Below are 13808 nucleotides of genomic sequence, written 5' to 3' on the forward strand. Positions count from 1 at the left end.
AATGGAGCGAGGCGTTGGTGCGAGGAGCCGCCGCCATCTTGGGGCTGCTGGGACTCGCGTCGGTTGGCGACTCCCGGACGTAGGTAGTTTGTTGGGCCGGGTTCTGAGGCGTTGGTTCTCTTTACTTTTCCACTTCAGGCCACGATGCCGCAGTACCAGACCTGGGAGGAGTTCAGCCGCGCTGCCGAAAAACTTTACCTCGCTGATCCTATGAAGGTAAATCGCTGGCGGGGCCGCTGCTTTGGGCCCCAGCCCAGGATATCTTCCCGCCATACACTCGGCCGCTGGAGCTTCCCCAGCGCTCCCAGGAGGTGCTGGGAATGAACACAAATGGACTCTGCCAAGTTAATGTTCCGCTGTCTCGTCCCCTTCGTCCCTGATCAAAGCGGCCCAGTGAGGCCCTGAAACGGGCAACAGCCAGGTTCATCTCAGCCCTAAACATCTCTACAGTCGATCTTCCCCCGCCCCAGTCCCTCAACTTCCCTTAAGGCTTCGGTTGTTTTATGAGTCCCTGAAGCCAGGGCTCCTCCCCCTGCAGTTTCCTGTCCTTTGTCTTGGTTCACTTTTCCTGTACCGCCTAGGCGGTAAGGGTACCTTATGTATATGAAACTGATGATGTTTTTCTACTGCCGCTCAGACAGTCTTGAAAGCATCATTCTTGATTCCAATTTGAAAGCATCTGTACCCCTTCAGAATATTGGTTCTTAGTATTTTGGGAGTCACAGGCTTTGAGAACATAAGAATAATATTAGCACCTTTCCTCAGAAAAATGTACGTATACGTAAACGTTTGCAAACAATTTTAGGGGATTCATGGACCTCTGAAATACATTCTTAGCCCCTGCAAAAATTATAATGGAGGTGGATGTCGGAAGTTAGCTCGTTATTAAAAAGCAAAGGAGTCCAAGTGATGGGAGTTTAGCATTCGCATCTTTCCTTTCGTCTCTTGAGGTTTTGCTTATTTTATTGTCATGTCTGAAGAATTATATGAAGTATATTCGTGTTAATTAAAAGTTCTCCTTTTTAGAACTCAGCATATTGAAGGGATTTTATACTGGAAATCTCAGACCTGGTTATGTATGATGGTGCTTTTGTTTTCTGTCTGTTGTAACTCAATCATCTCCTTTGTGCTTCATTCATTCCCCACTCTCGTGTTACTGAACCCCAAGTTAAATTAGGTTCTGTGGGAGACACAAAGGTGAATGAGATGCCGTTGAACCCTTAAGGAGCTGGTATTATTGGAGGGTATTAAAGATACAGTGTATTGTGACTATATCCCTCAGAGAAGAAAGAAAATGAAAAGGGCATGGATAATCTCAGAAAACTGGGGCTCAGGAATTTTTTTTTTTTTTTTTTTTTTTTCTTTTGAGACGGCATCTCTCACTGTCGCCCGGGCTGGAGTGTAATGGCTCAATCTCAGCTCACTGCAACCTCGGCTTCCTGAGTTCAAACAATTCTCCTGCCTCAGCTTCCCGAGTAGCTGGGTTTACAGGCACCCGCCACCACACCTGGCTAATTTTTTGTATTTTTAATAAAGGCAGGGTTTCACCATGTTGGCCAGGCTGGTCTGGAACTCCTGACCTGTGATCCGCCCGCCTTGGCCTCCCAAAGTGTTGGAATTACAGGTGTGAGCCACTGTGCCCAGCCCGGGGCTCAGGATTTACTGTGTGAAACTATTGATGATCATTAAGTAATATGAATTATGTTTTAAGTTTATGCAGTGAGCTGGTGACCTGTAACTCCAATGCCACATGTTGTTTATAGTGCATATAAGTTTAAAGTGTGCATCAAGAAATGTTGATAATTATGATTAAAAATAGTATTAGACCCACAGAAAGGCCTAGGTAAGTAACAAGCTGTAAAACATTCTTAGTTCTATTTTTTTACAATAAAATGATACAATAATAAATAATGGAAATACTGTATTTTTTAAATTGAGTAATTTGTTTATAACACTGGTGACTTCTGGTTGCTTCATTTGGTTGGCTTCCCTTGTTTGCAGGATCATTTGTTTCTTCATTCAGACAATGGTACTCTGAGACCATACAGGACTTTTATCCAGAAGTACCCACAGTATAAACTAAAAATACTTGAGAAACAGTAAAGAATATGTAAATTCACATCAAGAGTGACTGTACTGTAATAATGTGATGGCAGTGGTAGAGAAAATGAAAATACTTAGAGCATCACTGTGAGCAAAGCATGTCTAGAATAGACAAGAGAATATTTCATCTCTTACCCAGTCAGAAAATTGCAGTTGGCATAGGCTGGAGTGCAGTGGCACAAATCACAGTTCACTCCAGCATTGAACTGGGCTCGAGTGATCCTCCCACCTCAGCCTCCTGAGTAGCTGAGACTACAGACATGCCACCATGCCTGCCTAATTTTTTTTTTTTTTTTTTTTTTGAAGACGGGGGTCTTGCTTTGTTGCCCAGGTTGGTCTTAAATCCTTGCCTCAGATGATTCTCCCGCCTCAGCTTCCCAAGTACCTGGGATTACAGACGCAAGCCATGGCGCCTGGCTTGACTGATATGTTGAGAGGGGAGAGGATGAATGTAGATGAAGAGCTTAACAGTTTTTTTATTTGTTTGTTTTCCGAGATGGAGTTTTGTTCTTGTTGCCCAGGCTGGAGTGCAGTGGCACAGTCTTGGCTCACTGCAACCTCCACCTCCTGGGTTCAATCGATTCTCCTGCCTCAGCCTCCCAAGTATATGGGATTACAGGCTCCTGGCACCATGCCCAGCTAATTTTTTGTATTTTTAGTAGAGACGGAGTTTCATCATGTTGGCCAGGCTGGTCTCAAACTCCTTACCACCTCAGGTGATCCACCCACCTCGACCTCCCAAAGTGCTGGGATTATAGGAGTAAGCCACCGCGCCCAGCCAACTTAACAGGTTTTTTTTTTGAGTGCCTTATAGGTGACAGACATTTTACATGTTTATATGTTACAGGCATTTCATATATATTTATGTGTATTTACATATATTTATACATAATACATGAACAATTACAGCAACGCATCAAAGTACATAAATGAAGATTTTAGATATGTTAAATGATTTGCCTAGTTTCTTAAGAGATTAAGATGAAATTTGGACCCAGATCTTTGAATCCCAAGTCCATTCTGTTTCTGCTAGGGCTAAAGAACAAATTTTGTCAGGTCTCTGGAATCTGTTTTCCAAAATTCTCTGTCTTCTCTCCCCAACACATTTAACCTGTTGATTATACCGAGTATCTTTTTACCACTCTTTCTTGCATTGCTATAATTGAAGATGGCATTACCACTGGATTATGTAATAACCTCTCTGTTGGTCTGTCAGCCTTTTTAGTTCCTTAACACTTCTGCCACAATTGTCTAAGAAACAAAAGTTGAATTCTTCATCTCCTGCTTAAAAACTGGTTATTCTTTGATAACTGGATATAGTCCCAACTCTTAGTCTGACCCATCTCCAGTCTTTCTGGCTTTGTCTCACCATTTTCATGATCTTCAGCTGTAGTCTCATGAAGCTACAGAATTCATTGTATCCTTGTTCAGAATGGTTTTTCAGCCTTCTGCCTTCTTCTATAAGGTTTAAAAAAAAAAAAAAAAAAAGCATTTTCAAAGCTACCTTATTTTTTAGACCTTCCTTTTTCCCAGTCTAAATTACTTGTTTTTTCTCTTTAGCATTTTATATGTATATCCTTTTATAGGGCTTAATTCATTTGTCCTTGTGTTTTGGTTATTTTTGGTAAAGAACCTTGATTTCTTTTTCTTTCTTTATGGCATCTGACGTGGTGACTCAGCACCCTCTAAATTACCAAATGAACCCCTTTATAAGTAAGTTTGGCCTTTTTTCTTTTCTTTTTTTCTCTTTTTTTTTTTTTTTTTTTTGAGACAGAGTTTTGCTTTTGTTGTCCAAGCTGGAGTGCAGTGGTGTGATCTTAGCTGACTGCAACCTCCACCTCCCAGGTTCAAGTGATTCTCCTGCCTCAGCCTCCCGAGTGGCTAGGATTACAGGCACCTGCCACCATGCTCAGCTAATTTTTGTATTTTTAGTAGAGAAGGGGTTTTACCATGTTGGCCAGACTGGTCTCAAACTCCTGACCTCATGAGTGAACTCTTGCCCTCTCAAAGTGCTGGGATTACAGGCGTGAGCCACTGCGCCCAGTGGCCTTTTAACTCATTTCTCCTAAATGAAACCAGTGAGTTCCTTTAACTGAGAGTTAAAACTTCACATAGTTGTCAGGCTTAGTATATTTTTAAGTGTTTTGTTTTTAGAGAACTGAATTTTTAAAATATGTAAAACTGAACTTACTAGATCAATAAATAGAATCAGGTATTCTAAAGATAATTAACCTAGTTACTACTATTTTTTTTTTTTTTTTTTTTTTTTTGAGACAGAGTCTTTGCTCTGTCACCCAGGCTGGAGTGCAGTGACACCATCTCGGCCTACTGCAAGCTCCGCCTCCTGGGCTCACGCCATTCTCCTGCCTCAGCCTCCCGAGTAGCTGGGACTACAGGCACCCGCTACCACACCTGGCTGATTTTTTGTATTTTTAGTAGAGACGGGGTTTCACCATGTTAGCCAGGATGGTCTCGATCTCCTGACCTTGTGATCCGCCCGTCTCGGCCTCCCAAAGTGCTGGGATTACAGGCATGAGCCACTGCGCCCGGCCGTTACTACTATTTATATCTGCTTAAATGGTTGATGAGTTCCCTTTCCTCCTTCACTCAGACAAATCACATATAGTGATATAACTTTTTTTTTTCAATCTCAGGAATGCAAAGACCATAATGGGGAAAGCTGTAGGTTGCAGTTCCATTAGCCCTTTTTATTTAGTTTCCATAATTGTCTTGAGGCCTCTGGTGCTAGATAGTAACCATTTTAAAATTATGTTTCTGAGGCTGGGCGCGGTGGCTTATGCCTGTAATCCCAGCACTTTGGGAGGCTGAGGCGGGCGGATCACGAGGTCAGGCGATCGAGACCATCCTGGCTAACACGGTGAAACCCCGTCTCTACTAAAAATGCAAAAAAATTGCTGGGTGTGGCGGCGGGTGCCTGTAGTCCCAGCTACTTGGGAGGCTGAGGCAGGAGAATGGCGTGAACCCGGGAGGCGGAGCTTGCAATGAGCCGAGATCGCGCCACTGCACTCCAGCCTGGGCGACTGAGCGAGACTCGTCTTAAAAAAAAAAAAAAATTGGCCGGGCGCGGTGGCTCAAGCCTGTAATCCCAGCACTTTGGGAGGCCGAGGCGGGCGGATCACGAGGTCAGGAGATCGAGACCATCCTGGCTAACATGGTGAAACCCCGTCTCTACTAAAAATACAAAAAATCAGCCAGGTGTGGTAGCGGGCGCCTGTAGTCCCAGCTACTCGGGAGGCTGAGGCAGGAGAATGGCGTGAGCCCAGGAGGCGGAGCTTGCAGTAGGCCGAGATGGTGTCACTGCACTCCAGCCTGGGTGACAGAGCAAAGACTCCGTCTCAAAAAAAAAAAAAAAAATTACGTTTTTGTTTTGGCTTGTAGATACTTAGCAGTTTTTATTTTGTTTTGTTTATTTTGAGACGGAGTCTCGCTCTGTCCCCAGGCTGGAATGGAGTCCAGTGGCACGATCTCGGCTCACTGCAAGGTCCGCCTCCCGGGTTCACGCCATTCTCCTGCCTCAGCCTCCCGATTAGTTGGGACTGCAGGCGCTCGCCACCACGCCCAGCTAATTTTTTGTATTTTTTAGTAGAGACGGGGTTTCACCGTGTTAGCCAGGATGGTCTCGACTCCTGACTTCATGATCCACCCGCCTCGGCCTCTCAAAGTGCTGAGATTACAGCGTGAGCCACCGCGCCTGGCCGATACTTGGCAGTTTTTAAAACAGCTAGCTAAACAAGAGTTACTGATACTGGTTAGGGAAAAACTGCGATACCTGTGCTTGAATCCATCACTGAAAGAAAAAAAAATGTTCGTGGAAGTGTTCTTGAGAGATGTCTTATAGGAATATGCTAATAACTAAATGCTTTGGCAATCTGTAGAATATTGAACATAAAGTATTGTGTAACATGGCACTTCAGTATAGGAGTTATTCTGGTTTTTGGAAAAGTTGTTGGTGGAGACTTCTTTTCAAGGCAGAATTCTGCTTTTATGTAGTAATGCATTATGTTCTGCCTTCATGATAAAGACCTGATTTTGCTGAATATTTTAGTCTGAATCCACTTGCTAAGATCCATGGAATAATGGAAAGTGTGAATTGCACTGACCTGCAGCACTGTTTGCTAAGGAATGGATTTGGTCTTTTTAACCAGCCATTTCTGCTAAATGTTTTTCCTCCTTTTCCTGTCATTCCTCTGTGGCTAGGTGTGTTGGTGTATATTCTTATTGGCAAGAAATGCCACCTTGTAAGTCTCACAGACATTCCCTGAATGTGGATGTGTTTTGAGAATGTTCAGTACATCTCTTTTCAAACTGTCTGCAAATAAAATATCCAACCTTTTTAAAGTCTTAAATAAATAAATTGTAGCAAAGGAATGAACTAAAATAGCTGATTTTTTTTTTAACCTCATTTCAGTTTATAGTAAAAATGCCTTTAGATGTTTGGGGGTATTTATTCTAAAAGGATCCTTTTCAGCCTACCTGAAGACTAAATTATTTACGAGAAATGTCATCTGTCTTCACTGTTTCTAAATATGTATTTTTGTTTCAGGCACGTGTGGTTCTCAAATATAGGCATTCTGATGGGAACTTGTGTGTTAAAGTAACAGATGATTTAGTTGTAAGTATACATGTTTATTTGTTACATACTTTCAGATTTGTTTGTCATTTGTTTGAAATTATTTACTTGGAGTTTATGGAGATTACCCATTAGGATGCTTATTTTGCATTTCATTCAAAAATGAAGAACCTCATTCTAGCAGCTACTTTTATAGACCCTCAGGAAATAATTTAACTTGCTTTCTTAATGCATTATGTCAAGTGTCATTTACTAAGTGCTGTCTTCAGACCTTAAGCAACAGGAATGTAGAGACCAAACTGGATGTAAGGGAGTAAAAGTTTCCTTTAAATGACAGTGTTTGAACACAAGTTACAGGCTTTATTCTTGTATTTCCTGCCCTTGATATGCTCACTCTTGTTACTTCCTCATATCCCATTCATTCCTTAACCCTCTGCCATCCGTTTTCTGCATACGGTATTCCACTGAAACTGCTCTTTATGAGAGCACATCAGCAGCTCCTTTATTTTCAAAGCCAGTGGTCTTATTATTCATATCTTACTTGGCCTCCTTGCTGCTTTTGATAGAGAACCCCACTCTTTCATAGAAATAATTATTTTGGCACTTGTGGCTCTGTTTTATCTTGGTCTTACTATTTATTCTGTGTTTCTATTGTTTCTTCTTTGCTTTTTTTTTTTTTTTTTAATGTGCATCATATATATATGTGCTTCTCTAGGATTCTGTCCTTGATTGTCTTTTCATACAGCTTCTGGAGCAGTTCATTTAGTTAAGTCTAATACTGCACCTATCTATGTCTACTTGCAAATGTGTGTTTAGCTCATATTCTTCTGGCTAGCATCTGTACCTCACATACCCTCAAAATTCATTTGTCTACACTGGAGTTTATCATCTGTTCTTAAACTAGCTCCTCATGCCTGTAATCCCAGCACTTTGGAAGGCCAAGGCGGGTGGATCACAAAGTCAGGAGATCAAGACCATCCTGGCTAACACGGTGAAACCCCATCTCTACTAAAAATACAAAAAAATTAGCCGGGCATGGTAGCAGGTGCCTGTAGTCCCAGCTACTTGGGAGGCTGAGGTAGGAGAATGGCGTGAACCTGGGAGGCGGAGCTTGCAGTGAGCAGAAGTGGTGCCATTGCACTCCAGCCTGGGTGACAAAGCGAGACTCCGTCTCAAAAAAGCAAACAAACAAAAAAAACTACCTCCTTCTTCTGTTCCTGCCTTCCTACTTTTAGTTGCATTATTTTCCACCTGGTCAGAAATCTGGGGATTTTTTTAATTTAAAAAGTTTTTAGAGACAGGATATCACTATGTTGCCCAGGCTGGTCTTGAACTTGTGGCTTCAAGCAGTCCTCCCCCCTCAGCCTCCCAAGTTGCTGGGATTACACACATGGGCCACAGTGCCCAGCCCAGAGTGATTTCTATTTTTCTTTTTTTTTTGAGATGGAGTCTCGCTCTGTTGCCAGGCTGGAGTGCGGTGGCTCGATCTCTGCTCACTGCAGCCGCCGCCTCCCAGGTTCGAGTGATTCTCCTGCCTCAGCCTCCCAAGTAGCTGAAACTACAGCTGTGCACCACCACACCCAACTAATTTTTTTTATTTTTTATTTTTAGTAGAGACAGGGTTTCACCATGTTGACCAGGATGGTCTCCATCTCTTGACCTCGTGATCCACCCATCTTGGCCTCCCAAAGTGCTGGGATTACAGGCGTGAGCCACCGCACCTGGCCTTTTCTTTTAATTTGTTTGTTTGTTTGACGGAGTCTCACTCTGTTGCCCAGGCTGGAGTGCAGTGGCATAGTCTTAGCTCACTGCAAGCTCTGCCTCCTGGGTTCACGCCACTCTCCTGCCTCAGCCTCCTGAGTAGCTGGGACTACAGGCGCCCACCACCATGCCCAGCTAATTTTTTGTATTTTTAGTAGAGACGAGGTTTCACTGTGTTAGCCAGGATGGTCTTGGTCTCCTGACCTCATGATCCACCCACCTCAGCCTCCCAAAGTGTTGGGATTACAGGCGTGAGCCACTGCGCCCAGCCTTTTTTTTTTTTTTTTTTAATAAAGAGGGAGTCTGGCTCTATTACCCAGGCTGGAGTGCAATGGTTCATTCTTGGCTCACTGCAACCTCTGTCTTCCGGGTTCAAGCGATTCTCCTGCCTCAGCCTCCCAAGTAGGTAGGATTACAGGTGGGCACCACCACACCCGGCTAATTTTTGTATTTTTAGTAGAGATGAGATTTCACCATGTTGCCCAGGCTGATGTTGAACTCCTGACCTCAAGCAATCCACCTACCTCGGCCTCCCAAAGTGCTGGGATTACAGATGTGGTCCACCATGCCCAGCCCCAAAGTGATTTCTAAAAGGCAAATTTGATTGTTCTCCCTTGCTTAGAAGCCTTTAAACTCCACCCTTGCATCCCCTCTAATCTCTGTAATTTCTGTATTACATAAGAACTCCTTTAATGTGCTGTGATGTGTTAGGCCTCAGTGCTTTTGAACATTCTGTTTCCTCCTTTGCAATATTGAATCCCACCTCTGCCCCTAATGTGGCCAGACTGCTGCTTATCTTTCAAAACCCAACTCGAGGATTGCTTCATCTCTTGCTTTTCATTTTGGCTTTTTGTGCTGTATCACGATTCTTTTATCACATTTGTCTTTTTAATAGACTGCGCTTCAAGACAATAGAGATAGATTAGTAATATTCTTACGTGTTTTATTTCCATTGCCTACTACGATATCTTGACCCAGAGAGCACTCAGTAAACATTTTTAAAATACATTAGTTCTTTTAAAAATTGTATAGAGTGATTTTTAAAATCACTTTTGTCTTTGGTCATATATTGTATTTGTGTTCAGGGTTCCATTATGAAATTGCATGAAGTTAGACCTTTTAGTGATTACCGTGTCTTCTAAGAGCCAGTTGAATTTAGTGAGTAGCTGAACATGTGAAAAAGGAAGAGTGAATTGAGATGTAATATGCTAGACATAGATTTAAGAGATGTGAATCCTAGCTTAGTCATTTACTAGCATTTTGGCCATGGAAAAGTTTAAGCCAAAAGTTTAGCCTTCTGGTCTCAATTTCCTCATCTGTAAAGTATCATAGTGATAGTAAAAAAATATATGAAAGTATCTAACATTAGTGGTTACCCTTGGTAGACTGAGTAAATGTTTTCTTTTGTTTGTTGGTTGTTTTGTTGATTGCTTTTTTTTTTTTTTTTTTTTTTTTTTTTTTTAGAGACAGTGTCTTGCTCTGTTGCTCAGGCTGGAGTGCAGTGGCTCACTGCATCCTCAACCTCCTGGGCTCAAGCGGTCCTCTCGCTTCAGCCTCCCAAATAGCAGGGACTACAGGTGTGCACCACCACACTCAGCTAATTTTTAAATTTTTTTGTCTAGACAGGGTCTCATTATATTTTGCCCAGGCTGATCTGGAACTCCTGGACTCAAGCCATCTTTCTGCCTTAGCCTCCCAAACCACTGGGATTATGGGCGTGAACCACTAAGTACTTCTTAAATCTTGACATTCCACACTGAGAAAAATTTTAATTGTGATTGTCACAGAGTGGTTAGGTATACCTGCTGAAGAAAAACCCCTGTGTCCTGTCTTACAAATAGGGGAATAGGCCGGGAGCAGTGGCTCACGCTTGTAATCCCAGCACTTTGGGAGGTGGGTGGATCATGAGGTCAGGTGTTCAAGATCAAGCCTGGCCAAGACAGTGAAACCCCGTCTCTACTGAAAATACAAAAATTAGCTGGGTGTGGTGGTGGGCGCCTGTAATCTCAGCTACTCGGGAGGCTGAGGCAGGAGAATCGCTTGAACCTGGGCAGCAGAGGTTGCAGTGAGCCAAAGTTGTGCCACTGCACTCCAGCCTGGGCAACAGAGCTAGATTCCATCTCAAAAAAAAAAAAAAAATAGGGGAATAACTGCAGAACAAATTTTAATACAAAAGGCCTTATCTTCAATTGATGGCTCTTTTTGCCTTGTTAATAATTAAATATAATTAAGGATCCATGTTAACTTTGACTTTTTTATAATCCCATGTATGCATAATTTTTCTAATCCCATAATTGATTTATAATACTGTCTTCTACGGACCTAAAATCTTTTTCTGTCAGAAACTTCAGTGAGAAGGTATGTATATTCTCTTGTAGCACATATACTGAAAATTTAATGATGAAGATTAATACGGCCTTTTCACAAGATTGCTGCACAAATTTGTACAATGCATGGATAAAATTTTTTTTTAAGTGAGTTGTTTAAAAGGCTGGATGAATTCAGATCAGTTGGGCATGATGAGGTTGAACTTCAAGTTAATGATTGACTTTTATTACAGGATCATTAGTTCCTGTTGTTTAAAACTCATGTGAACCTTTAAGATGGGCTGAAGAAAAGTGGACCTATATTACAAAATGAGGGAAGGGCTACCAGCTTAAAATTGCTATTTCTGAAGATTCTACAACAGATGGCTTTATGACCAACCATAAGCAGATCTTAAGTATCTAGTGAAGAATTTAACGCTAACAAGGAAGAATTTGGTTTGCTTTAAAAGTAGTATCTTCAAGCCTGGGCAACATGGAGAAACCCCATCTCTACTAAAATAGAAAAATTAGCTGGGTATGGTTGTGTGTGCCTGTAGTCCCAGCTACTCAGGAAGCTGAGGATCACTTGAGCCCAGGACACAGGTTGCAGTGAGCTGAGATTGTGCCACTATACCCCCAGCCTGGGTCACGGAGTGAGACACTGTCTCAAAAATACGTATCTTCAGAAAATCAAGATTTTTTTTTTTTTTTTTGAGACAGAGTCTCACCCGGTCGCCCAGGCCGGAGTGCAGTGGCATGATCTCAGCTCACTGCAGCCCCGACTCCTGGGTTCAAGCAATTCTTCTGCCTCAGCCTCCCCAGTAGCTGGGAGTACAAGTGTACGCCACCACGCCCAGCTAATTTTTGTATTTTTAGTAGAGACGAGGTTTCACCATATTGGCCAGGCTGGTCTTGAAGTCCTGACCTGGTGATCAGCCCGCCTCGGCCTCCCAAAGTGCTGGGATTACAGGTGTAAGCTACCACTCCTGGCCAAGAAAATCAAGATTTATCTGGTTTATGTGTTGACCAGCTATACAGAGAATTCTAGATTTTTTTTTAAAAATTATCAAACCCCCAATTTCACCAGTAGAAAAAGGTATCTTAAGATTTCTGGGTTTTTTTCCAGCATAACTCAGTTACTTATGGCTGGGAGAAAATACCTAGGGAGATAATCTAATACCTAATTCTAAGCCTTGAGTTCTTCTCATCAGACTATAGTAGGATTTAACATTTAACATTTTTCAGAAGCTTCTAATAGACTTCATTTAGTTTTTTGTCCACAGCAGTGGCATTTAAATTACTATACTTTAAGACATGGAATTGCTGGAGGCTTGGAAACTTGAGTGCAATTTTCCTAGTACGACCCTCCAAAGAGAATAGAGCAAAACAGTGGTAGGAAAAACTCAAAATTTTATCCAATTGTATGTTTTCTACATTGTCAATATCTAGTTTTATATAGTTAATGTGTACTTCTAAAATTTCTGACAGTGTTTGGTGTATAAAACAGAGCAAGCTCAAGATGTAAAGAAGATTGAGAAATTCCACAGTCAACTAATGCGACTTATGGTAGCCAAGGAATCCCGCAATGTTACCATGGAAACTGAGTGACTGGTTTGAAATGAAGACTTTGTCATGTACTTAGGAAGTAAATATCTTGAAATAGAGAAAGTGTTGGGACAGAAAGTACTTTATGTAACTAAGTGGACTATTCAGAAGCTTAGAGGTCATTTTTTGTAATTTTCTTTTTAATGTTTACATTAGAGAGCTAGGGATGCAAATGTTTTCAGTTAGAAAGCCTTTATTTACTTTTGGAAATTGAACAAGAAATGCATCTGTCTTGGAAACTTTGCAGATTATTTGATGTTAGATAAAACATGTAATTGTTTCTCTGGCAAATTTATATCAGTAATTTGAAAATGAGATATTAGAAAAAACCAATTCTTAAATTTAGTTCATCTTTAAAAGAACATTAAATATAACCATTTTGTTGGATCGATGTGTTTCTTTTGGAGCATAAAATGTATGCTGTTGTGACCAATAAATATAAAATATGGAAATTGGAATTAACTCCACACCATAGTATGCATTGTTATGCATACGGTGCACCTAATTATGTATACCAGTGTAGTCTCAATTATATCTAAAAGTAGTTGTGACTAACAAGTATGCTTTGCCTTATTTCCACATTTAAACTACCTTTTAACGTAAGGGATTTGTAGTATCAGCTTGTTGAGCAATGACTTTGAATCGAGTTTTCAGTGATCAGAAGCAGCAGTTACTTGAGTGCATGAATGGAATGATAACTATAATGTAGTGAAACCACCATATTACAGAAATATTTACTACATATTTTCCATCTGTAGTTTTTCAGAAAGGCTATGGATTAGTTGAACTGTCAAATCTTGCATACTTCTGTGACACCCTTGCCTGTTTTCTCTAACCAAGGTGTTAGGTGTGACTGTCACAACTGTTAATGTTTTCCGGTAAACTAGAAGTATAATATTATTTGGTAATTATATTTGTACCCTAATTTTCACCACCTAAATGTAATGTTGATTCCCAAGAATGAAATGAAGGCACTACATTGAAATATGTTTTGTATAAATTTGTCATGTTGAACAACATTTTAGCATGGTAAGTTCCCTTAGCTATATGAATTTTGGCATGTTTCAGAGAGATCAGTAAATAAAATATTACATAAAATACATTGTTTGTGTTGAAGTTTTTAACTTTTCAGAAATTGTTGATTTCTGAGCTGGGATATACTATATTCATTTAGTCCAAAATGAGCCTAGTAATGCTGAAAGCAAATTTTTTGTTTCTCAGTACTTTATATTACATGACTTTCTCTGCACTATATGTTAATGTTTTCTTGAATTAGAAAAGTAACATCAAATAGTATAGGATTATTTTGGCTTTTTGTTTTTTTCCCCCAGAATTAATAGGATCACCGTCAGGGAAGGGGAGAGGTTTGACCTTTTTCCCTACAGAGATGACCTGAAAAGGAGAGACCGGCATTTGGGTTATTTGAGTCCTGGTAGCTTGTA

General features: G+C 41.1%; 1 protein-coding gene across 1 annotated transcript; it reads left to right on the forward strand.

The window, feature by feature from the left end:
• Window positions 1-29: 29 nt before the first annotated feature.
• SRP9 (signal recognition particle 9) lies at window positions 30-13464 on the forward strand. Its single transcript, XM_005540997.5, has 3 exons — window positions 30-216; window positions 6668-6736; window positions 12250-13464. The coding sequence occupies exons 1-3, from the start codon at window positions 145-147 to the stop codon at window positions 12367-12369; spliced, it is 261 nt and encodes an 86-aa protein (XP_005541054.1). The 5' UTR covers window positions 30-144; the 3' UTR covers window positions 12370-13464.
• The last annotated feature ends 344 nt before the right edge of the window (window positions 13465-13808 follow it).

The sequence above is a fragment of the Macaca fascicularis genome, chromosome 1, assembly GCF_037993035.2.
Source record: "Macaca fascicularis isolate 582-1 chromosome 1, T2T-MFA8v1.1".
NCBI classification, from domain to species: domain Eukaryota; kingdom Metazoa; phylum Chordata; class Mammalia; order Primates; family Cercopithecidae; genus Macaca; species Macaca fascicularis.